This window comes from Prionailurus viverrinus, chromosome A2 (assembly GCF_022837055.1).
Source record: "Prionailurus viverrinus isolate Anna chromosome A2, UM_Priviv_1.0, whole genome shotgun sequence".
Lineage (NCBI taxonomy): Eukaryota > Metazoa > Chordata > Mammalia > Carnivora > Felidae > Prionailurus > Prionailurus viverrinus.
The window spans coordinates 53,627,330-53,651,887 of record NC_062562.1 but is presented as its reverse complement, the minus strand read 5'-3'; the positions used below and the strand labels follow the sequence as shown (position 1 = coordinate 53,651,887).

Genomic DNA, 24,558 nt, shown 5'->3' with positions numbered 1-24,558 from the left:
GGCTGTGGTCCTGGTGGCTGCCCCGGGGGCGGCTCAGACCCAAGAGTGCTGCTGAGGCCTGAGCTTGGCCACCCCGGGCTCCGGCTGGACGACTCTGGGCTCTAACCCCGCCCCCCAGGCCCTTATAAAGTGACCTCCCCTCCCTAAGCTCCTAGCTGAATCAGCACCTGGAAGATTGGGGGCATTATTAATCATACTAATCCCCACTACTGCAACTGGGGGCCTAATTGGCTTCCAAGAGGGGCCAAGGTGACTCTAGGCAGAAGCCTGGGGCCAGAGAGGGGAGGTACTGGGGACCCTGGGAAAGGGCAGGAGGCCCAACCCCAACTCTTCCGGTCCCCAGGAATCTCTGCCCATCTCAGTATGTTGGCCTTGGCCTGGCATTGGGACCTCTGGCTCCATGCCCACGTCCCCCTCACTTCATGCCAGAGGACTTTGTCTTCCTCCCCACTGGACCATGAGCTCTCTGGTTCTCCTCTCAGTCTCTCAGCCTCTTATCTATTTCTTCCCCACCTATCACCTCCTGGCTTAGTCCCTAACACTAGTCCATCTCACCAAGTTATGAGCTCCATGAGGGCAGGGGCCACGTCCTGCCAGCTTTGGCACTCTCCGTGCCAGACCATAGCCTGGCATAGACCCGGAGCTCAATAGGTACTTGAACTGGAATTCACTCACTCACTCGTTCATTAAACATTCATGTGCAGGCCACTGGGGATATAAAAATCCAGAAAGGAGGAGGTTATGTGCTGAGGAGGACCCTGAACAGATCCAGGTCCAGGGAGGGGTTTCCATGAGGCCAAGGGAGGAGAGACTGCTTATAACAGGGAGGTGTCTGGGAAGGTGAAGTTTGGGTCTTTGAGGGAGGGGAGTATTTTGTTAGGTTGCCAAGCAGGGAAGACAGGGGAGACTAAAGACAAGGGCTGACAGAGGCCTGAGGCCTGTCGGGGGTGAGGCCGCACATGGGCTATGAAGCCAGCTCTGGTGGGTCTTGATACCAAACTGAGAAACCTGGTTTTATCCAAATAGCATTGGGCAGTGGCTTGGGCAGATCATAAGGGGCAGAAATGTGGCTCAAATGCCCCAAAGATGTATTGGAGGGAGTGAGGATAGAGGAGGGGACCAGGCAGGGGGTGATTGGAGCAGAAAGGGGACAGAGCTCTAAGGCTCCCGAAGCAAGGCCTTGCATCCAGGAGGCAGCTGTGTGCCAGGTGACATGCTAGGCACCAGATCACTGCCGTGAGCAAGGCAGGCTTGGGTCCAGTGTGAAGGTGAGGCTGAGCCTAGAAAAAGAACTGGTTGGACACTGCAACACACAGGGCACATCTGGGGACGTCTGTGTCGGCTGGGCTGGGACAGTGGGCCTTGGAAGCTGTGTGGCAGGTCACTCCACAAAAGCAGGTTCTGGGGGCAAATGGCTCTGCACTGACAGGCTCCCCCCATCAGTGAAAGGGGCACAGTGATGCCCCCCGAGAAATGAAGTGGGGCACATGGCAGTGCCCAGCACACCGGTGCTTGATGACCAGCCTCCAACCACAAACGTGTATGGAGCACCTGCTGCGCTCCACACACAGTGCTCAGTTCTGATGAACATGAGAAGGACGATGCCCACAGGAAGTACCATTGTGTGGGGCTGGCAGGGCTCACAAATAAGTACTGAAACAAATGAAATAGGACAAGTTCAGATCGTGACCCGCTCCCAACACACTGTTGTTCGGAGCAGTCCAGAAAGGTGAAGTCTGAACCATGAACTTCGTGATCGATGGAAGGAGTCGGCCAGGGAATTGTCCCCGTCTCTGAGACTTCCAGCCCTTATACTCTCTTCTGTGCAGTCTCTTCCCCCCTGACACCCCCAGACCTGTTCCCTCAGAAAAGCCCTCCCCCTCCCTCCAGCCCGCCTGAGAGTCCAGAGCCCTGCCTGTTGCGGGCAGTCAGGGCTTGCACATGGAGGGCTGCAGAAGTGTGTACTGGTGGAATGAGCTCAAGGGAAGGCGTGGCAGGGCTGCTGGGGTGTGACCTTTTGCAGTTTAAGGTGCTTGGTTCAGTGATTAGGCCCAATGTTAATGAGGTCAAGGTGGAGGGTTTGATTCTGACGTGGCCCTGGTAGCCAGACGGAGGGAGGAGCACCGGACTCCCTGGGTCAAGACTGACCCCTACACAGCCCAGAGCTGGCTGGGGTGAGCCCTCAACCATAGACCTCAGCACCTTGCCTTCACCTCCTCCTAACGCTGTGACAGCTTGGAAGCTTTTAATTTATGCTCTGTTCACATGTTTTTTGTCCAACTCACAGGCTGTCATGTGAGCAGGCAGGGGTGGGGGGTGGGGGTGTGTGGTCTGCCCAGCTCTCAGCAGGGTTCCCAGAGCTGAGCATGGTTCTCAGGACGTTGCAAAATGTAAATCACTTCCCATACACTGGAAGGAGCTGGGATTTCTGTCTGTTTTGTTCACTGATGTATCCTCAGGGCCTGGCACATAGTAGGTGCTCAGCATTTGTGGATTGAGTGAATAGATAGATCTAGGTTATTTCAATCAGTGCTTCCCTCTCTAAGTCTCAGAGTTTAATGACCCTTGTCACAGGGCTATGGCCAGGGAGGAATTAAAGGCATCACCACTGTGACATTGCATTATATTCTATGAGGCATGACAAAGAATCCTTTTTTTAAACAACAACAAAAAAACGCTCTTTGTTCAGAGCAACAGGCTCATAGTGAGCAAAAAGGTCAACAGAAGTCACCGACCCTCCCTGCTACATTTCACAGGTGGGGAGACTGAGGTCCAGGGTGGTCAGTGAGTCAGTGACCCAGATCACATAACAAACTTTGGCTATCACCTGCCTGGCCATGCCTCCATCCCTACATGAAAGATAGCTCTCAGGAAAGTTCTGCTAGTTGTTTACATCATGGTATAAATGACCAAAAAAGAAAAAAAAAAAAAAAAGAAAAAAAGGGGTTGTGCTGGGCTGGTGGGAAAGCCACAAGACTGAGTCACACAGGCCTGGGGCAGCAGTGGTGGCTCTGAAGGCAGGGGGTGGCACTGGACTCTCGCCTGGGGCCCTGAGTCACCCTGAGAAGTCCCACTTCCCCTCTCCAGCCTCAGTTTGCTGAAGCTAGGAAACCTTGGGGGATCCACACCCATCTGCAGGTTTGATGTGACCTGCTCTCCCACCAGGGTCCAGTCACAGATATTCACACCTTATCATTTAGGAGCCATGGTATCCCTTAGCTGGGTACAGCCCCTTTACACCTACCCTTACGTCTGGTCTGAGGCTCTAAGGCCATGCAGCCTGGGCACAGCCCCGCCACCTCCCTTCCCTGTGCCTCAGTTTCCTACTCTGTTGCCTGTAAGTGATCAATGACTGTTGCTGACAGTATTAGCTTCTTAGAGTCTCATTCAGGTCTCCGCTTACAAAGCACTCCTTGGAGAGGCCCCTGACTCTACACACCAGGCCTCCCCCTCTGCCTCCCACATCACATTCGTTTCTACTCGGTACCTATCACTGTCAGCAGTGGTCTTGTCTCCTTACTGATTCATTGCCCATCTCTCTCCAGAGTGCAGGGCTGGGCTGGCCTGGACTTTGCTGCATCTGAGCTGGCAGCTTGGAGCAAGGACTCAATAAATATTTGTCGAGTGGATGAACAACTCCTGGCCCCCCATGAGGAGGTCTCACTCCCTAACCTTTGACCACTGAGGAAATGGGCTCAGAGGGTTAATATTCCTCAGCAGAGCCGGAGGTGAACTGGCTGTCTAACTCCCCAGCCTGAGCTTTCTTCTATGCCAGCTGGTCCAGAAGGGGCCTGGGAGCATGCCAAGGGACAAGCCCCAGTGTGGGTGGCTTTCTGAGCCACTGGCCCCTCAGTCAGGCTTAGGGAAGAGCTATGGGGGTGGAGGGCTGGGGCTAGTTGTCTCTGAAGATGGTAGCACCTATCTCCAAGCTTCCCTGAGCCCGGCCCCCTGGGAGCCCAGGTGCAGGGCTCTGACTTGGCCGTGGAGGATTAGGGGCTTAGTAGGTAGCACACAAATAGCCCTTAAGCTTCTGCATGGAGGTGCTGCTGGTTCAGCAGCTTCCTCTTCCCTTTTCCTTCTCTTTCTCCTCCTCCTCTCTGCCTCCTCTCCCTGGCTTAGCCCCACCTAGCTGCATCACCATGGCTGAGCGAGGCCTTAGACTGAGCTGAGAATCTCAAAAGGAAGAAAGGAAGGAGATGGACCCACTCTCCCCCCCTTCCTTCCTCTTCTCCTCCAGTCCCACTTCCTCCCTCCTCCCTCCCCCCACTTCCCTCCTACCCCAACATTAGCCAAACACTTTCTAGGTGCCACGCTCAGGGCTGGGTGCTAGGGACACTGAGATGAATCATATATAGCCCCTGCCCTCAAGGAGGTCCCAGGCTTAGGGTCCAGCTGACAAAGGAAAAACAAATAACCATGGGATGTAGGGCTCTGTTCCCAGCCCCAGTGCTGTGAGATCCCAAAGGAGCAAGGTATAGACCAGGAGGGAGGAGGGAGGCTCCCTAGCCTAGAATGGGGGACAACTGAACCAAGGCACAGCAAGAAAAGGGCCAGCTGGTATGGACGCCCTGGGGCCTGGGGTGGATGGCCGGCCAGGGGAGGGCAGGCCTAGGAATCCGGGTGCTGGCTGGCTAGCAATGGGGAGGGTTATAAGCAGGGGAGAAGCATGATTAGGTTCTCATTCTAGGAAGATGTTCTGGAGTCTGGGTGGAATATTGGGATAAGTGCTGGACCCAGGGAGAGAGCCATGCCCAGTGCAGGCCTCTTTGCTAAGGCTCCCACCTACCCTGAGGGTGGGGCTAGCACAAATGGAAGGTCACTTGGTGTCTGCCACAGGCATCAACCTTGGAGACAGGGCATCTGCCTACCTATGCAAGAGCCACGAGGGGCTCCTGGTTTCAGCAGCCTCACTGGGATGGATGGGGACACCTAGCTGGTTGAGGCCAGACTAAAGCCAGGCCCACCTAAGGCCTGGTCCAGGGCTCTTTCTGGACTGTGCAAACCCCCCCCCCCCCTTTCCTTATTTCTTCCTTCTAGGAACATGGGTAGCACTGGGGACTTGGAAGATCAAGCCACAGCCTGAACCACTTCCAAGCTGTGCAGCCTCCAGCAGCTGTGCCTCTGTCTGGGCCTCAGTGGCCTTTTAGTGAAATGGGCATCTCAACATCCCTACAGTGCCTTCCTTGTTGTAGCATGTGAAGGGTCATCAGGCTCATCAGATGGAGACTTGAGGCTCAACCTCAAAGTCAGAGCTGGAGGAGGCCCTTCTGCATACATGGGGAAACTGAGCCTTGGAGAAAGAATGGGCCTGGTCAAGACCTTGTCTAGGCTGAGACAGGAGAGATGCAGAACATAATGCTTAGGTGCAAAGGCTGTGCCTGGGTGTGAATTGCATCTTGGCTCAGTAAGTATTTGTTGAATAAAGGAGAGAATGTTGCTGAACCTCAGTTTCATCATCTGCGTTAATGGGCATTCTTGGAGGCTGTTGAGGATTGAGGAAGACGACGCATGGAGAGTGCTTAGCAATGTGTCTGGTACCCAGTAAGCATTTGATTTAAAGGAAGCTACTGTCTCAGACCTCCACAGCTTCCTTGTGCTTCCCCGCGGCAGCAGAACCTGGCACGGCACACCCTGGTTTTTGTGTTATTCGGCTGAGAAGATGCATGCTGGAGTCTCAGGGTGGGCCCCCCACCCCCTGCCTCTAGCCATCGACCATCTGATCTGTCACTGTGATTGACGCCTGTTGGGTGGCTAGGGCTGTTTTCTCTCTCTCCTCTCTTTTTCCCAGCCATATGCAAATGATTTTAGTTCAAATAATGCGCTAATGGAAATCCTAACACATTAATAAATGTTTAGCAAGAGAGAGAGCATGCATGATGGTAAGTAATTAGACACTCAACGGAGGAGTTCTGTTGGCACAACTGTCTGGCTCCCTTTCTTTATTTTCCTCCATCATCTCCAAAGAGAGACACAGAGGGAGGCAGGAGAGGAAGGGGGAGGGCAGGGGGCCAGCTTCAGCACTCACCACTGGGTGGTCTCTGCAGCCACTCCTGTCTCCAGGCCTCAATCTTCATCCCTCCAATGGGGACATTTGTCCGGCTCTGCCCACTTCACAGAAGAGCTGTAAAGTATCAATATCCAATCACAGGGGTGGTTTTCTTATCTGACAGCCCAGTTCTCCTTCCCCTGCTGTCAGGACTTTGCATAAAGCACTGGATCACTGCCACCTCCAGGACAGGTAGTGTGGAAAGCAAAGGGAACAGGGCACTCAGGGAAGGGCAGATCAGGGGCTTCCACCGAGGGCTGAATGAGCCCTTGGGCTCCAGCACCTCCACCGACTCTCATGGCTATAGAAAGGAAATCATAACGATTCCATCACAAGGCTGGTGTGAGAACTGAGACAACATATGAAACTCAGCTGGCATAGAGAAGGTCCCCAATAAATGTCAGTTCTCCCTCCTCAGCTTCCAAAGTGCTACCCACCCATGCTCTCAAGCTGCCAAATCAGACACTGTTGATGCTCAGGGGCAGCAACCTTAGCAGAACCTCAAACAGACCCACTTGCTTCAGGAGCTGGAAGGAAGGGGAAAGCCTCAGTGGGGTAGAGGCCTCTGTGGGGCTGGATGAATGGAGTAAAGAAGGGGGGCCTGGCCATAGGCAGGAAGCAGAGGGTGGGTTCCACAACCTCTGTGGAGAGGCCCTCTTTGCCATCGTCTTTGTGGAGCCAGGAACCTTATTTTCTGGTCAAGACAGAGCCCTGCTAAACCAAAATAAATAAACACTCGTTCCCCTACCTATTCCCATATTGCCATTTCGATTAGATTAAATTTTAAGAGCAGGCAAATGTAATGTTCCTCTCAGATCAAATTAGAAACAGGTGCACTTTTGCATAAGGAAATTAAGTTGCAGACAATATGAAGATTTGCTAAAATGCAGACACTGATGAAAATAAGTAGCCCTTTTATTTGTAATTATTGAGGCAATCTGTTCACAAAGTGTACATGTTAATGGTCTGACAGATCTGTGGACTCCAGCAGGCTGCCACCAACTCAGAGCCTTTCTGAAAGTAACAGATTTTTTTTTTTTTCTGACAGTTTAACTCTTCCTGTGACAGCCCATCCAAGTGCAAGGTGGCCCTGGTAGGAGTGGTGATCCTGAGGGGGCCAGTCACGGGCCGGGGTCATCGATGCGTCTCCGACAGTAGGGGCAGCAGGTGTGTTGAAGCACCAGCAGCTCGTAGTCCTCTGAATGGAACATCTGAGAAGAAACGGTCATGACCCAGTGCCAACCCCTGAGCCTGGCAGGGACGGTCGCCCTTCCAAGGGGGAGGAGGCCTGGCAGTGAGTCAGGGCTAGAAACACAGGATCCAGAACACCTTTGTCTGAGGACTAGAAGAAAGGGGGGAAGGGTCTGGGGTCTGAGGCCCCTTTTCTCTTTTTTAAAATTTACTTATTTGTTTTTGAGAGAGACAGAGACAGTGTAAGCAGAGAAGGGGCAGAGGGAAAGGGAGACAGAGAATCCCAAGCGGGGATCAACACCGGGCTTGAACTCACAAACCAACTGAGCCACCCAGGACTTCCCCAAGGGGACACTTGTGAAATGGAAAAGCAGTGTAAAGAAGAAACTGGTAAGCACATATGCGTTGTAGGCATAGTACCTGGAAGCAAGAGGGGCACATGGTGATGGAGGCGTCAGGCAGGAGCGAGCGGAAGTACTGCCACTGCAGGGGTGGAGGCCAGCGCTTGATGAGGACATCCCGACGACTCATGGAGCGGAGCACTGACCGGCTTACCACCACGGGCACAAACTCTGAGCCACCTTGCTGCAGGGTGGGCAGGTGGGAAGCAGGGGGCACAGGTGCTCTCACTCAGCCAGGGTGACGTGTTTATATGGGTCACGATCCCAGAATTTTGGGGGCAACCAGGGAGGACCCCAGAAACTTCCCCTGCTAGGTACCTTGACAGAACGCTGGCAGGTCAGGTAGCTCCTGCTAGCCATCTTTAGTGAGGGGGAACCCATCACCTCAATTCCCCCAGTGGCCTTAACAGGGAACAAGTCTGCTTCATGCCAAGCAATGTGTACAGAAGGGATCTGAGTCACCCCTCCCAACAAGTCTCAGGTGTCTCCACAGCCCATCACTCAGAGAGGTGCCCTCACCTCAAAGCTCAGCTTTGCTGTGAACGGGTCATCATCTCTCATGGAGTCCGTGGTCTCATCCAGCCTCAGAGTCTGGGAATCTGGAGGGGTCTGGTCAAGGATGCAACCTGAGGCTGAGTGGGAAACAGGTCCTGCCCTCCACCCAACGCAAGATTCATGGGAACTCTATGTGGGCCTGGAGTGTTTCCTATGACTTGTCTGTGGAATAGGTTTCTAGATAGAGAAATGGAAGGAACATAGGCCAGGGAGGAGACAGCCCCTGTCACACAGAGGCTGGGCCCCAGTGCACATGCAGGAAAGGGGCTCTGATGGGCTCTTTGCTGCCCCATACAGACTGTGCCATGGCCCACGTAGGCCTGCTGACCAGAAGTACCTAGTAAGTGGAGGCTGCAGGCCTACTGCGGGTGGGAGGAAAAATAATGGGCCTACCTGGAAACCATGGCCAGAAAACCTGGCAATTCCTGGAGAAACACTTAGCAAACACCATGTAGTCTGTAGGCACTTGAGAAGGCCTTACAGGTCCTATTTCATGTAGAAGGGGGTGAGAGCTCCAAGTCCTAAGGCTAGCCAGACCAGGCTGAAGGTGCCTAGGGAGCTGCCCCCTTTTGCCAGGCTGATGTGAGGCCAGGGTGAGTGGGGTTCCCACAGGAAGGCCCCAGGGGAATGGAGGCTGCTGGTGCCAAGTTAGGTATGACATGTGGCCCCCCGGCAGTAACAGGTTGGCCAAACCATCTGACTTGGGTGTGCAGAGAGCTGGCATGCAGACATGATTTCTGTCCCCCTTTTTCAGCAAACAACTCCTTGGTTTTTCCTTTCTGCTCTGCTTCTCAAAAGGTGGCCCACAGACCAGTGGCACTGGCATCACCTGGAAGCTTATAGAAACTCAGGCTCTCAGTCCGCTCAGACGTGCTGAACCAGCTGCTGTGTGCTACCAAGGTCCACAGGTGATGAATGTGCACAGTCACATGTAGAAGCCCTCCTCCTGTGTCTAGCTGGGACAATGAACATGGTCCTAGCTAGAGGGATAAGCTGAGGTGTGGCCTTTGGCCTAAGGTATCCTAGCGAGGATGTGCCCTGGGGTTTTTGCTGTCATGCTGGGAGGACCGTCAGCCCTTTCCCAGGATTGTAAGACTGATGGGATTCAGGGTTGGTATTGCTGGTGGGACAGGGTGGGTGCTATCAAAGAATGAAGTCACTCAGAGGACAGCAGAGCCAAGAAGACAACAGACAGTCTCCCGCTGGTGCCGAATGAGCACCTGGATCCAGCTGAGTGTCTATCTAAGACTAGGCTTCTTTACACCCTTTTGTTTGCTCAGCCTGACTTGTGGCGTCTGTCTCTTGTACATAAAAGTAACCTGACTACAAAAGTTGATAGACATCATATGTTGTGTTGGTTGCTCATCAGCTCTGCATGGCCAGAAGCATAGACAGTATGCTTTTAGGAGCTAGGGTAGGCAGGAGGCCCTCCCAGGAATGAGGCATAGGTGAAGACCAAGGTACCATCTCCCCTTCCATGCCTCTTCTGGGTCTGTAGGCATGCACTGTCCCCTCCTGTACCTCTGCACCCTGGCCAGCTCTCTGCCCATTCCCAGCCTGTCCCTGCCACCATCTGGGCCTCTCCAATCACTCAGCAGTAGTCTGCCATGCCCTTGCCCCCACTGGCCCAGCCATCCCCCAAGGCCCTCCTGCCTCCTGCCTTGCACCCAGGCCTTTTGTTCGGCTGGCACACACAGAAGGTCCAGCCCAGCACCCAGGATACTGCTGCTTGTGATCTCTTGCCATTTGTTCTCGTGCTTGTGTCTTGGTGCCTCCAGGTCAATGAGGGAGACAGCTTCTTCATCAGTGATCCCCTCTTCCAGGTAGAATTCAACCAGGTGAAGCACCTCTAGAGGGCACAGGGCACAGGGAAGGGCTGTGGGAAGGCCGGCTCAGGGGGAGCTAGGGGCTGGGATGCTCTCACCAGGCAGCATGAGGGGAGGTGGGAGGATCAAAGTTCCTTCCCCACCTGGCAGCAGGCTTCTCTGTAAGCAAGGAGACACAGCAGGGCCGCGTCTTTTGAACACTGCATGTCTGGAGGAAGCAGGCATGTATGCATGTGTGTGCACATGTGGCGTGTATGTGCATGGGTGAGAAGCAGTGGCCTTTAGCCCCTCCTTCTTCCCCCTAATAGCTGGATGGGCTCCTCTCCAAGGGAGGAGGAACGGCCTCTGCCCAGCTACTTGGAAGGGGCTTCTGATCCTTCGTCAACATAGAAGGAACTGGCACTTAAGAGCCCATCTTAGCCTCCCAGACCAAATTCCCGACCAGTGGCACCTGGGCATTTATATTATGCAAAACCCCACACCAGGTTCTGAGGGGTGGGTGCTTCAAGTCTGGGCAGCAGGGGGTCCTATTTCTGGGAACCCTTAGTGACTGTGCATCTGGTGGGGTGGGTTGTCACACTGTCCCCAATTTACAAATGAGGACACATGCGGCCAATAAGTAGTGGAGAGGGCTCAGCCATCCACTGGCTGCTCCATCTGCACATGCCAGACTTACCATAGGAAGAGGCGGAGAAGACGAAGGGCTGGCGGCAATTGATGCAAACGTTGCCCAGGTTGTTCAGCAATGGGTTGTTGGTGGAGCAGCGGTAGCACAAGGGCACCAGCTCCTACAAAAGCACAAGAACCACAACTGTCCAAGGACCAACCGGGAGGGAAGAAATGCTCCCCACTCTGATTTCAGCCCCCTGGGGCCTGGCTGCCAAGAAGAAAGGCCATCTGTGTGGGCATGGAGGGGGCACTGGTTCAGGGCTCTGTGCTGTGGTGACTCAGGATAAGGGCCTACAGAGGCATCTGAGGCCCCATCACTTGGGCCCCACTGCTCTGGACACTCCTTCACAGGCAGGGCTCAGCAGCACATTTCTCCAGCAGGAATGACAACACCACAGCTGTCATTTACTGGCCACTTACCATGCATCAGGTACCGTGCTAAGCACATTATCTGGGCAGGCTCATCTGTCCTGTGGGAAAGCTATTATGTATGTCCCCATTTGATAGAGGGGGAAACCAAGGTTCAGAGAAATACAGACATAGCTAGGAAATGGTGGAGTTGGGATCTGAACCAAGGTCTGTCTGATGCCAAGTCTCTGCTCTGAGTTTGAAGGAGGAGATTGTGAAAGAGACAATAGGTTGTCAGGTTGGAAGAGGAGGGCTGGAGCACAGCTGCGCCGCAGATACATGGGACAGTGATAACCTGGTTCCAGAAGGAAGGTGGACTAGGGCAGGGGATCCTAGGATGAGGCGAAGGCAGAGCCACTTGGGCACAGAAGAGCAGAAGGAGGTTAAAGGCAGAGCAGTGTGGGCTGGGCTGCAGCCAACTCAGAGCCTCAGAGGAGAGCTGGGCAGCAAGGGAGGGTAGGATTATGGGGCCCACACCAGGGTCTGTGGCTGGAGCACAGGAGGCTGAGTAGAGGACAGAGGAGGCAGAGAGGGAAAAGCAAGAGTTAGCAAACCAAGGCTTAGGAAGGGGAGGAGGCTCACAGAGCCCTGAGAGCATGGTAGCCATCTTTCAAACAGAACCCAGGCCAGGAAAGAAGGCATCAGGAGATGTTCAAGAAGAGGAGGAGAAGCCTCCTGCTTGAGGGAGCTGTGCCCTCACCTCACTGTCATGGAAGGGTTTGGAGCGGATGGTCAGGCTGCCCAGCTCGATGGATTTCTGGAACCTGGCAGGAATATGCAGGCCTTGCAGCTTGTCATAGGCATGTCGGGCCAGCTTGTAGGCACCCAGGGCCTTGCTTTGCTTAGCCAGAGTGAAGAGTGTTTTTCTGCCAATGACAGGGTTAAGGACAGCAGAGGCCACACTGGGCCTGAGAGCTGGCATTGCCTACCCTCAAAGTGAGCCCCGTGCTGGAACACAGCTTGTGCTAGTGCCAGGACGGCATGGGCAGGAGCCTGAGAAGTGCTTTTCTCATTTGTGGGATGTAAGTGTACTTCTCGGATATCAAAGCACAGGGATTTTTCCAGAGATAAAGACAGTGCAGTTTCCATTAATATTTTAACCTTGCTTAGGTTCTCTGGGCCTGCTGATGGCTCATCTTGTACCCTGACTAGGCCAAAATGTCTCTCCCCACCTCGCCCAGCCTGCCAGCCAGGTCCTACAATGCCCAGCACCAAGTGCCATCCTGCTCCAGCCTCGCCAGGAGGAGACAGGTCCCAGACTGCCTAGGGAGCTCACTTAGGTCCAGCTCACAGAGGTCACTGGGTGCACAGTACTTCTCTCTGCCTGCACTTCCACCAGGAGCCACAGCGATTTCTGAGGGACAGCCTCCCCGGCTCTCTGAGGCTCTCCTCTGGGCTCCTCAATCTGAGGCTGATAGGCCTTTATGCTTGATCCCAGGTCACCTTAAATGCTAAATGTGCCCAGGCCAGGCCTGCCCTTCCTCCCCTGCCCCACTGGTGAACCCCCTTCCCCACTTCTCCCTGGCAAGCCTCAAGTACCATGCCTCCTTGGCACTCTTCTTCCCCCTGATGCTCCTGCTTCCCCACACCCCCAGTGTGGCACCTTCCACCCTAGCAGTTACATGGTGGTAAGTTTCCTTGCCTGTGTCTCTACTGTCACCCCTCCCAGTCAGGGACCATGTCAGGAGCCATTTCTAGGTCCCCAGTGGACAGTATAGGGTGAAGCTTAGGGCAGAGGTTCAATCAAACTCTGCTGACTTATATAGAACTTGTTGGAAAGGTTGGGCACATGTGCTGAGGCTCTGGCAGGTGTGGCCCTGACCACTCCTCTGCAAAGGTCTCAGTCAATGAAGGCACAGCTTGATTTGGGGGAGTTTTCCCTGAAATGTAAATGATGGGCCTGGAACCCTTTAGAGAAGCTAGTTCTAACCGATTAATACCTCTGAGCTCTCTTCTGGGAAGGCCTTTTCCTCACAGAAAGGCGGCAAGGTTGGGGCTGGAAAGGGACTGAGAGAATATAAGCTTTAGAAGAGGACAAGGAGAATGTCCTTTTGTGACTTTTATGACTATAAGGACTTTAAAGATTTTGGTTGTATCCTAGTCGTTTCTGGCAGCATGCGTCCTCAATCCCCTTTTCTGCTTACAGCCTCTCAATGGCCCTCACAGGTTTGGGGAAGGTGAGGCCAACTCACAGGGAGGCCCTCAGGCCACTGCATCCCCAGCTTGGCTCCCACTCCCCTCTTCAGCTGCTCCCATACACCATGCTCACTTCACCTCTGTGCCTTTCCATGTGCTGGGTACTCTCCTGGAACATCTACTCTACTGTCTTCCCTGGTAGCTTATGGGATGGATGTCAGCAACTCCAAACAGCCTTGCCTGACCATGACCCCAGACTTAGCTGCATTCCACCCTTGGGCACAGCACACATCCCACTGAACTAAGCCCAGTTCACTTGTTACTTCCTCTACTAGATGGCAACTTCGTCACCTATTGCCTGGCCCAGTGTCTGGGGCACAGCAGGTGCTCCATCCACTGGGCTGAACAAACACCCATCACCCTTCTACCCGGGGAAATGCCCAAGAGTCCAAGTGTTCCTTATATTTCAGTTACTCCCTCATTTATGGGTTCCGGGAGGGCTTGGGTAGTGGATTGGTTAGAGACCCACTGCTGGGCCAAGCCCAGAGAGCCCTGAAAAACAAATCTTCTCTTGGCACTGGCCCCTTGGCCTCCCTTGGCTGAGCTGCTTCTACAGCAAAACAGCAGCAGCAGGACAAACTCTTTCTCTCTTCCCTGAGGGCTACAGGAGAAAGGGAAGGTTCTGCCAGTAAAGTGCTCTGGAAAGAACTTCGCAGGGGCCATTAGACAAGAGGGGTGGGACTGAGGGTGGGGGTGAGAGAAAGGATACACCTTAGAGATACCCAAGGGGGGGTCTTTGGTCAGACTGTGCAGTAGGAATCTGGAGATGTTGAAGAGGGTTTCTGGAAGATGGGAACTGAAAGGCTCCTCCTGCAGAGAGAAAAGAAAATAGGGATTGAATTCCTAAGGCAGACACCAATGATTCTGAGTTACTTCAGTAGAAGAGCAATCTCCCTTAATGAGCATCTACTGTGTGCTTTCCAGCCGCCGTCTCATGTGGTCTTCAACATAATCCTGTGAGGATACACTGTCATTGCCACTGTACTGATGAAAAAACTGAGGCCCAGAGAGACGACTTGCCCGAGTTATCCAGCTAGAAAAGACTGGAAAAGAGCAGAGCTGGGATTCAAACCCAGGTCTGATTCCAAAGCCCAAGAATGCCTCTCTTCCAAGCTGCACTGCCCCTGGTGTTGATAATAATTCCACTTCCTCGAGCTCAAGTTGTCTCCAATTAGCTCGAGAGAGAGGACCTTTCTTTTATGCAATTTAGGACATGACCCGACATAAGCATGTCTTTAAGTGGACGCAGTTAACTCTTTAGAGCATGAAATCATATGCCTCTTCTCGGCTCTCCAGAAGCAGCCTAGCCGCCTGATGCCCACCAAACGTGTACATGTAGTGGAGCTCCTCAAGGGCTCAGCCCCGTGCCCCCAGCACCTGGCACAGGCCCTAAGAGGCCAGGCACTAACACACATGAATAGGTCTTCTGTACCTAGAGGCTGCCAGAAGCTCAGCATGGTAGAGCACAGGGAATTTTCTATCAGGGAGGGGTCCATAAAAGGTTAAGAATACCATTTTGAAGGAATCTGGCACATTGTGTGCAAACTGAGACTACTGAAGATGACAAGAGGAAAGCAGGCCAGCTCCCCCTCAAGCACTTCAATGGTAATAAACTGACATTTCCTGAAGGGTCTTGCTAGGCTGTACTCATCAGGGAGCCAGCAGGACTTAGACCCTAATTGGTCTACATTTGTGAGGACTTACTTTATACTACTTCTTGGGTTTGGAGCCCAACATTCTCTCGTTAGCTCTCATTTAAATTTCTACAGCCTCTGTTAGTTCCAAGAACCCCAGAAAACCTGAGACTGCATCCTTTTCTGGGTAAGAGCCAGGGAGAAGCCTGCCTCTGGTTACATCGCACTACGTGTGGCAGCTAAGAAATGTCCCAGAAAGAACAGAATGGGGGGAGGGTCCTCAAGATTAGCACTTCTCCTCTGGGAAAGAAGCCATCATATCAGGAAAGGTCTGATGTTCCCCTTTCCAGTCTGATCTGACTCAGAGCTGCTCTGCTGGGCTTTGATGCCAGACCCTAAAATACCACCCACCTCCAGGCCTTTGCACATGCTGTGACCTCTGCCAGGAATGCCATTTCTTCCCCTCCTCTTCCCTTGCCCCATTCTTACTAATCTCCCTCCTCTTTGCTTAGGATCACTTCCTCCAGGAAGTCCTCCTGGTCTTCTAAGCTTTTCTCTTGAAGGAACTGGACTATAACTGCTTGTTCACAGACTGTGAGTTCCTCATGGGCAGGGAGGTCTTGTTCACCACTGTGTCCCAAGGCCTCAGCACAGGGCCTGTCACACAGGAGGGATTTGTTGAATAAAGAAATGGCCCAATAAGAAGCCTCAGCTAGGATGAAAAGCCCCAGCTGGTGCAAAGATGCCACAAGCTCACAGCTGCATGTAGGTCCTGGAGAAGAGCTCAGTTATTACAGAAATGAGACAAAGAGCTGAGCTCCAGAGTGGCTCAGGCAAACCAACACTGAGCTGGGGTCCTGACTTTCAAGCTGAGTTGAGTTTAGGATGGCTTTTTTAGGGTGGCTTCTTTCCACATAAGCACCTAATAGAAATGAGGGGCCTTGAAAAGACTGTAAGGGAAGATGAGGTCCCTTGAAACCACTGACCTTGGTGTGGGGAAGAGATGAGATGAAGGACTGACAGCTGTCTCTGCCTAATAGAGAAGTCTCTCTTGCCAGACTTTCCTCAGAGACAAAGAACATGCCGAGTGCCCAGCACAAATGTGGGGAAAAGACCCGGTGTAAAAGGTAGGGCCTTTGAAGATGGGCAAAGAACTGTGAAATGCTTAGCCTGCAGGGGAGAAGGCCCACGGAAAACTGGCTGGAAGCCTCCACACAGGGCAGGAGGAATAGCTGACACTCATCTAGGGTCACTCTGTGCCAGGCTCTCTTCCAAGTGCTTTTCCAATATTAACTCATTTAATCCTCACAAGACCATCAAGTAGGTACTATTATCATCTCAATTTTACAGAGAAGGAAGCTGAAGCACAGAGGAAAGTAAACAACCTGCCCAAGGTCACACAATGGAGCTGGGGTGTGAGGCCGGTTGTTGGCCTTCTCCAAGTTAGAGGGGGTGGAGGAGCAGAAGCTAAGAGCACAGGCTCCGGAGCCAGCCCGTCTGGGCTTGCATCCTGGCTCTCATGTACTAACTGTGGGATCTCTGTGTTCAGCATCTCAGTCTCCTCATCTGTAAAATGGGGATGACAATACTTACTTATCTCGCAGCATGATTGAAAGGATTAAATACATCGATACAATAAAGTCTTTGGCACATTGCTTGCTAAGTAGTAAGTACTCAATAAAGGTGGGTTATTGGAATTATCCTCTTAGTTTATCAGCACAGGATAAGCTCACATTGTAGGAGCTTAATCAACATTTGCTGAGAGATTGAGGATACACAAAATGAGGGAACTGATAACAACCTATCACCTGTTCCCCATTGTCAGGAGACAGATTTAAAATGCTTAATCAAAAGAATCAGGGAGTGACTAAAAAGAACCATTTGGGTCTCTGGAGATCAAGCCAGCCCTCGTTTTATAGAGAAGGAAACTGAGAGCCAGAGAGAGAAAATAAATTGCTCAAGGTCAAATTGTTCAAGGTCACAAAGCAATTGAGTGGCAGGGCCTAGGAAAGACCTTGGGGCCTTTGGTTAGAGCTGGGCCTTCATCCATCTAGAGTAGAACATCCACCCCTGATCATTTTAGAGATAGCCCTTTGTCTGGCTAACCCAGAGTCTGCCTGAGTTTTACAAACCTAAAGCTGGCAACTAGCAAGCCCCATGCTAGCCCTGGCTCATTAATTCAGAAGCCCACAGCTTGCTACAGGTCAAAAAGTGGCTGAGGAAAATCAAAGTCCCAAGCTCTGTCTCCCAGAAGATCAGAATTTCTCAGCAGGACATCCTGCCCAGTCGGTTTACTTTCCATCCAGAGGTCTGCTGCTCTGTAAGCCATGCCTGGGTCCCTAGCTTAGTAGGCAGCACCCTCACCAGGCCCCATCTCCTAGCCACCTTACCGTATACTGATGAATGGCATGGTAGCCGTGGTACAGCTCGGCCAAATGCTGGAAGTGGTGGAACTTGTCGAGCATCACATCCTTCTGGGCAGGGTCTGAGGTGTGGAGCAGGAGGGGGTAGGGCAAGAGGGGAAAATGTGTCAAGCCGTGTCTACAAGGTGAGGCAGTGGCAGCATTTCTAGTGTCAGCTCTCCCCTGACATCAGGCTTGTGCCAGGGAGAGTGACAAGGAAGTGCAGTGATGGGAAAGGTGCTGCTTAGGAGCTGGGACCATCTCAAGACAGGAAAAGTCTCAGCTGGGCAGAGTATGTAGCCAGGAAAAGTCTGAGGACATTTTTCGAAAGTCCTCCTGGATCCCACACTGCAGCCTACTGGGTCCTTCCACCAGGGAAGTGCCAGCTGCAGCAAGAAGCAGGTGATTACTGGCACCCGGACACACCAGAGGAGTCTGGCATGGAGGGTGGGCAGACGTCGGCTTTACTCATCTCACCTCAAGCCTCTTCCCTCTGTGCCATGCCTCATCCAAGGCACAGACCACTGGCCGGACAGAAACATGCCACCTTACACCTGGGCCTGACAGTTTCCAAACTAGAACCACAACTTCGGTAGGCTCATAGCAGCCTTACGAAGGCAGCAGGATAAGATTATCCCCACACCACAGATGGGGATATAGAGCTTAGGAAGAATTTGTGACTTGTTAAAAGTCACCTAACTGCCTCAATTCCAGTGTTTTCCCCATTCCAGCATGCTGGCCTTAGTCCAGTGAAAAACATCTCCCAGTCCCCTCTGCTTCCAGAACTCCCTCGGTGCATCATGGGAAATCTCAAGAAAGCAACATTGAAACTATTTTTCTGCCTGGGATGAGTGAGAATCTGGAGTGTATTACTGTAAAGTGATCTCTTCTTCATCTTTCTATTTAATTAAGTTTTTTTAAACCAGTGCTCACCTGGGTCCAGTTATAGGCTCCCAGGTAGCAGGGGAGAGATATGTTCTGAATCAGCAACACAGGGCAGGACCTCCCAACCATAACCCCAGGATGGCCCTCATACCATCATTAAATTTATGGGCAAACTGGAAAAAGATGACACACCAGATTATGCTGCTGCAAGACAGGGTTACGGACAATACACCCAATAAACAAGCCCAGGGCTTTAATTAAAACGTCCCAGCTCTTTCGATGTTTATCTTGGTGCCAGAGCAGGGCTGGGGAAAACAAGCGGCCTGGCCGATGTTTACTTACCTTGAGCTATATCAAGGCACTGCATGGACAGCATCCAGTAATAATAGGCAGCGTCATTAAATCTGTTCTCCACCACAGCATTGTGTGTGAGCTGCTCCAGCACCTTGACTGCTTCCTGCTGCCGCCCGGCCTTGTGGAATGCTAGAGGGGCAAAAAAAACACAGAGTTTGAGGAGTGGGATGGAATTCTGCAGGGCTTGCAAGGGGCTGCTGTAGAAGTAGGACATTCATTGGGAGCATCTGCAGCACTTCGTTGCTGGGATGCGCCTCTCAGGCCGAAGGCTATAAATAGCCAAAGCTACATCCTGAAAAAAAGTACAGTGAGATATATTCCTTTTTGGCAGGGAAAAGGCAGCTGACTTTGGAAAGGCATGGCAGAAGAGAAAAATCCTAGGGGGCAAACTGCAGGGCAAAGTCTGAGGACGGCACTGTTGCCCATAACCAGTGAGGTTTTACCCTCAATCCATTCCAGAACAAAGTTTTGTGACATCTGGGGTGACACTCATAGCACCTGACACTTTAACAGGTTTGGTAGTTTACAGAGTGTTGCTGATTCCTTAATGGAGGATCACAACAGACTTACTAAGGTGGAGGTAAAGTGGCACACCCAAGGTCACAGAACCTAGCTCAACTCAAGTCCTCAGTCTTCAACTGTGTGCTTTTTAACGACAACCTTGAAAAATATGGCTCAGTTCTAGCAATCAAACATTTGTGAAAACATGCAAAAAAATCTCTCAATAGTTCCTATATCCATTTAACAGAAACTTCCTGAATCTTGACTATGTAGACAGACCCTCAGGATATTGGGAGCTGCCAGGGAAGCACTTGTAGCTATGACACTTGCCCACATATGGAGACTCAGATGATCCAAATCCTCTGCTTTAGAGAAGGAAAAGGTCTGGCCTTTGTTCCAGTCTCATCTACAATCTCTTGTCTGAGTACCAAGTTACTATGGCGATGGATTCTTGGAAGGGCAGACACAGACAGATGGATAGGTTGATGTGTTTTGCCCAAACATGCACATACTTCAGCAACTGGGTGCTCTGGAAATGCTAAAGCAGAAGAGAACATGCTGTCTTTCAATGGGGGCTTTTAGCTGAGGAGCTCCAACAGGGAGACATTTGTTCCGCAATGTGTCCGGAGGTGGCAACTGTTACCATATAGAAGTGTAAATGAGATGCTATGGAATATGACACACCCAGCTTCAATAAGAAGACTTCTTAAGTAGGCAGCAAGACCTAGTCACAAGAATCAGGTTCCCAGACGGCCAGATCCTGGTCCAACCATGGCTTTCTGACTTTGCAGGGCACAGTTAGCCTTGGTGTCTCTGCAGGGCTGCTGGCAAGGTTCAGGGTTATATAGTTAAGCGCCTAACCAGTGCCTGACACAGAGAAGGAAGTCACATTTTAAAATTATTACCACCAATTAAAGCTCTGTGCTTCCTTTCACTCCTATCTCAGATACTGCCATACCTGGAGTACAGTCCACTTTACCAATGGAAAGAGCAGAGGTCACCCCATTTATCTGAGCCAGAAACAGAACCCAAATTCCTATTTGCGGTAGAGGAAAGTGGCAGGTGAGACCATGCCAGACATTCTGTGGGAGTCCTCACATTTTGTCCCCACACCAGCCTGGCTCAAATTCCCTCTCTGCCACTTCCTTGCTGTGGGACTTCAGGCAAATCCCTTTACCTCTTCCAACCTGTTTTCTCATCTAGGAAACAGTAGCTACATTATAGGGCTGTCGTGAGGATTGAGTGGGAAGCTATATTTGAATGCACAGTGCTTTGCTCAGAGAAGAGACAGGACCTGTCTAACGTCCGGAAGCAAGTGAGTGATGGACCCAGGTGTGTCCAACTTCAAAGCCCATGTTCTTTCCACTGCTCCCCAGTCTTTCACCATGAAACATGTCATATCCCCAGGATGAAGTCATCCATCATCAAGCCCACAATGGGAGGGGCTTGGTAGCCTTTCTGAAATGTACACCTTGGCAGTGCCGTCTCCTGCCCCTTCTGCAAGGTGGCAGTCTGTGTGGCCTACCTTTCTGGGATTCCTCAAAACGATCGTTCTCTGCTAGCCACTGAGCGTAGGGCACATAGATGTCATCCTTAAACTCAGGATGCTTCTCGCCCAAAGCAAAGGCCTGGAGGAAGGAGCAAATGCATTCTTAATAAAGCAGCCCCGACAGCCCCCATGAAAACATGGCACTTGGCTGAATCCATTAGGAATATGTCATATTTTGCCAGCCTGACAACTCAGAGGGGGAGAGTGCCTCCCCCTACCACCACCCCCAGAAACGCAAAAACAAATCAGCTCTTTGAAAACAAAAGGCAATTAACAGCAATATGCAAGCGACTGGATTCAATAACAACACAGTCTGTTTCTGGACCACAGAAGCGGCACAGAATCGGAAACATTTTATTTTAAGGATTTGCGTGGGCTCCTGTAGGGCTGCAAACAGATTTCTTTTAATTGCAGGCGACACCTAAGGAAACAGAATTGACATTATCATCATCACTGCTTATTAGCTGTCAAAGATGACTGTGGACTTGGTGCTGTATAGGACCCAGTGACTGCTTTATCTAAGCCCCAGAACCACCTGTCAGGCCAGGAGAACTAGAAATGAGTCATGGGGGACAGTATGTGGCAACAGGGAGAAAGTTTGCCTGATGCACAGTTAGGACTGAGTGGTTCATTCGTTTTCTTTCTTTCTTTCTTTCTTTCTTTCTTTCTTTCTTTCTTTCTTTCATGATTCTATCTATCTATCTATCTATCTATCTATCTATCTATCTATCTATCTAGGCTTCAGACCCAGTGCAGAGCCCAACGCAGGGCTTGAACTCATGACCCAAAGGTTAAGACCTGAGCTGAGATCAAGAGTCGGACACTTAACCGAATGGTGCCCCTATTAATTTTTTTTCTAAGTAATCTCTGAACCCTACATGGGGCTCAAACTCACAACCCCAAGATCAGTAGTCACAAGCTCTGTGGACCAAACCAGCCCGGTGCCCCAGGACTTTATGGTTCTAAAATGCTGTAATATATGCTGCTAAAGAAATCTCCTAATAAATTTATCTTGAGAAGCCATTGTTGCCTGTCCTTGGCCCCACCTCTTCTCATCAGTAACCTTGTCACCTCAACAAATGGAGCCATTTATAAGGCAGACGAGAGTCAGATAACTTTACTCAGAAAAGGTCTTGCTATGGCTCTGTAAACTAGACCTCAGTGGGTGGGTGCATGGGTGGGTGGGGTAGAGCCAGGACCATAGGTGCAGCCTCTGATCCTCTTGGGAATGAATTTCAATCCAGGGCACAGGTAGCCAGTGAGCTAGAGGGTGGGAGTCAAGCCACAGAGTGGGCAGCACATCAGCTGCTACTGCCAGCCCGGCCCTAGCCATCTTTCCCACTGGCCTGGCTAATTCTTCACACCCACCCCTCATGCCAGAGATGTCCAGGTCAGGAAAGAGCGGAGGAGAAGGAGCTGCCCATGAAAAAGCTCTGGCAGCTTGCACATGGAGAGTATGGGTGGCATTTTCTGTCAAAAGGCACCCAGCAGGTTTTGAATGTTACACATGTGTCAGAGATCCATCAGTATGTGGCGTTGGTCAAAAGCAGTTCAGACCAACAGCAGACAGTGAGGGCTGTTAACTCTCATGTCCACAGTGTGTACTACAGGGCTGGCACAAAGCCAGCAATGCATGAAGATTTTCTGAATGGGGCGTCTGGGTGGCTCAGTCAGTTAAGCTTCCGACTTTGGCTCAGATCATGATCTCAGGCTTCATGGGTTCAAGTTCCACATCGGGCTCTATGCTGACAGCTCAGAGCCTGGAGCCTGCTTCAGATTCTGAGTCTCCCTTTCTCTCTACCCCTCCCTTGCTCAAGCTCTCTCTCGCTCTCTCTCTCTCTCTCTCTCTCTCAAAAATAAACATTAAAAAATTAAAAAAAAAAAGATTTTCTGAATGAATGATTGAATGAGCAAATAAATGGAAAGCTCATACTGAAAGGGCCTCTAAGACATTCTGGCTCAGAAAATTCAAGGCTTAGTCTCCTGATTGCCAGGCCAATGTTCATTCCCATGATGAGGGGCAGCTGCTCCCCATACAAACCCCAAAAAACTGACTATGGTCAGGTGGGGCCCCCTGACCCATTACACAGGCTCTACCCTCACCTCGTCCCAGCGCTGGGTCTCCACGTGCAGCTGAACCAAGGACTTCAGGTCGCCAATCTTCAGATAGGTCTCAGCAGCATAACCAGGGTTATCCAGCTTCTTGAAGTAATGAGCACACATCAGCAGGGGCTCCCGTTCAGCCTTGTCCAGTCTACGGGCAATGTCGATTAACCTGGAGAGATGAAAGCACAGGGAGAAGATGGACTCCTGTAAAAGGAGCCTGATCGAAGGAAGCAGCATTAGCTTTTGGGTCTTCTTGAGGGTGAGCTGCATGTCGACTCATGTTGATGTCCCCAGTGATCAATATGGTGCCATGGCCCCTGGTGTCTGATGGGTGGTTATTTTTTTTTTTTTTAATTTTTTTTTTCAACGTTTATTTATTTTTGGGACAGAGAGAGACAGAGCATGAACGGGGGAGGGGCAGAGAGAGAGGGAAACACAGAATCAGAAACAGGCTCCAGGCTCTGAGCCATCGGCCCAGAGCCTGACGCGGGGCTCGAACTCACGGACCGCGAGATCGTGACCTGGCTGAAGTCGGACGCTTAACCGACTGTGCCACCCAGGCGCCCCTGATGGGTGGTTATTAAATGAGTGAATACATAATCCAGAAACGTTGCCCAGTGACTGGGAGAAGTCACCTGCTAAAGGACACCATTGTCCCCAACCTTGTGTGCCTTTCACAGAGTCACTATCTATACAGCAGGATCTGGGGATAGAAACAAACATCTACTAATCACCTACTGGTACCAGGCATAGTGCCATGAGCTTTCCCATGTGTGATCTCATTGAATCTTCACCGCCCTAAGAAGTGGTACTATAATTCTCATTTTACAGATGAGATTAAAAGCTACGTGGAAGATGAAGCAGGGTGCTCAAGACTTTGAAGCCATGAAGTGGGAGAATGTTCTTTCTACCACCTTTTCAGGAATTCTCCTAGGAAAGTAGAGGCAGAGGCATGAGAATTCTTCAGCTGATAGAACCTCAAAGGAAGAGGCATGTGTGGGGCTCTGGAAGAAAGACCCCCAGGAAATCTTGGCTGTGCCTCTCTTGCTGGCCAAGGTGCTGACCACAGGTGAGGGGACACAGGGATCACTGGCCACCACTTCTTCCCAGTGGGTAACTGCACTTCCCCCCCACCCCCTCCCGCCACCACTACTCATGGGGCAGGAAGGCTGGATGGAATGTGCTTGTTCTTTCTGGTCAGGCGGGATTTGGAGTAAAACCAGCTCTCTCAGAGGAAAGGGGTTCTACCCAGCTTTCTCTTTGTGAGAAAAGAAGGGGAAGCAGCTGTAACAGATCCCTGTCTCATAGACAGGCAAGCTCAGGGAGGCCTGTCAATCTGTACTTAGAATAATAATGGCATCTAAAAATAACACTTCTCAGTGGAGAAAGGTGGCACAGCCAACCCCTAAGAGGCCCCCAGCCCCACCCATCAAACCAAATGTCCCTGGAGAAGAGGCACCTTTTACAGCCAGACCTGGAAAAAGAGGGAACATGCTTAAATATCTCTTTCCCGAACTAGTTAGGTATCTCCAGGGTAACCTGATACATGTCAGTTGCAAACGAAAGTGACATGAAAAACCAGAGGGGAGAGCAGGGCCACAAATCTTCCTGGCTTTCTCCTGTAACATTCCTTCTGTGAAAAGAATAATTTGGGGGGCAAGATCTGTTGCCTCTGTCTCCAAGAAACTGTATTCTTGCACAAGAGAAAGATGGGATGGTAGGTCATCCACCAAAGTCCCTTTGTGAGGGGCATACACGCAAACTACATGGTGGAGTTCAAGGAGGTGACATAATCATTAACCAGCCCTCTCCTTCCTCAGGTCCTGCCTAGGCCA

General features: G+C 51.5%; 1 protein-coding gene across 4 annotated transcripts in view; it reads right to left on the bottom strand.

The window, feature by feature from the left end:
- Positions 1-6,943: 6,943 nt before the first annotated feature.
- IFT122 (intraflagellar transport 122) overlaps positions 6,944-24,558 on the bottom strand; it is a 72,692-nt gene continuing 55,077 nt past the window's right edge. For 2 of the 4 annotated variants that reach the window (XM_047832260.1, XM_047832266.1), the window contains 11 exons: positions 22,721-22,892; positions 20,594-20,696; positions 18,556-18,696; positions 17,317-17,411; positions 14,002-14,102; positions 11,797-11,962; positions 10,696-10,807; positions 9,917-10,042; positions 8,158-8,237; positions 7,658-7,822; positions 6,944-7,257 (listed from right to left, as the gene is read on the bottom strand). In XM_047832260.1, the coding sequence (XP_047688216.1) occupies positions 7,168-7,257; positions 7,658-7,822; positions 8,158-8,237; positions 9,917-10,042; positions 10,696-10,807; positions 11,797-11,962; positions 14,002-14,102; positions 17,317-17,411; positions 18,556-18,696; positions 20,594-20,696; positions 22,721-22,892 (1,351 nt within the window). In that variant the 3' untranslated portion in view covers positions 6,944-7,167. Of the gene's footprint in view, positions 7,258-7,657; positions 7,823-8,157; positions 8,238-9,916; positions 10,179-10,695; positions 10,808-11,796; positions 11,963-14,001; positions 14,103-17,316; positions 17,412-18,555; positions 18,697-20,593; positions 20,697-22,720; positions 22,893-24,558 lie in introns of those variants that run through there. The other 2 variants (XR_007146774.1, XM_047832274.1) reach the window with 2 other exon arrangements.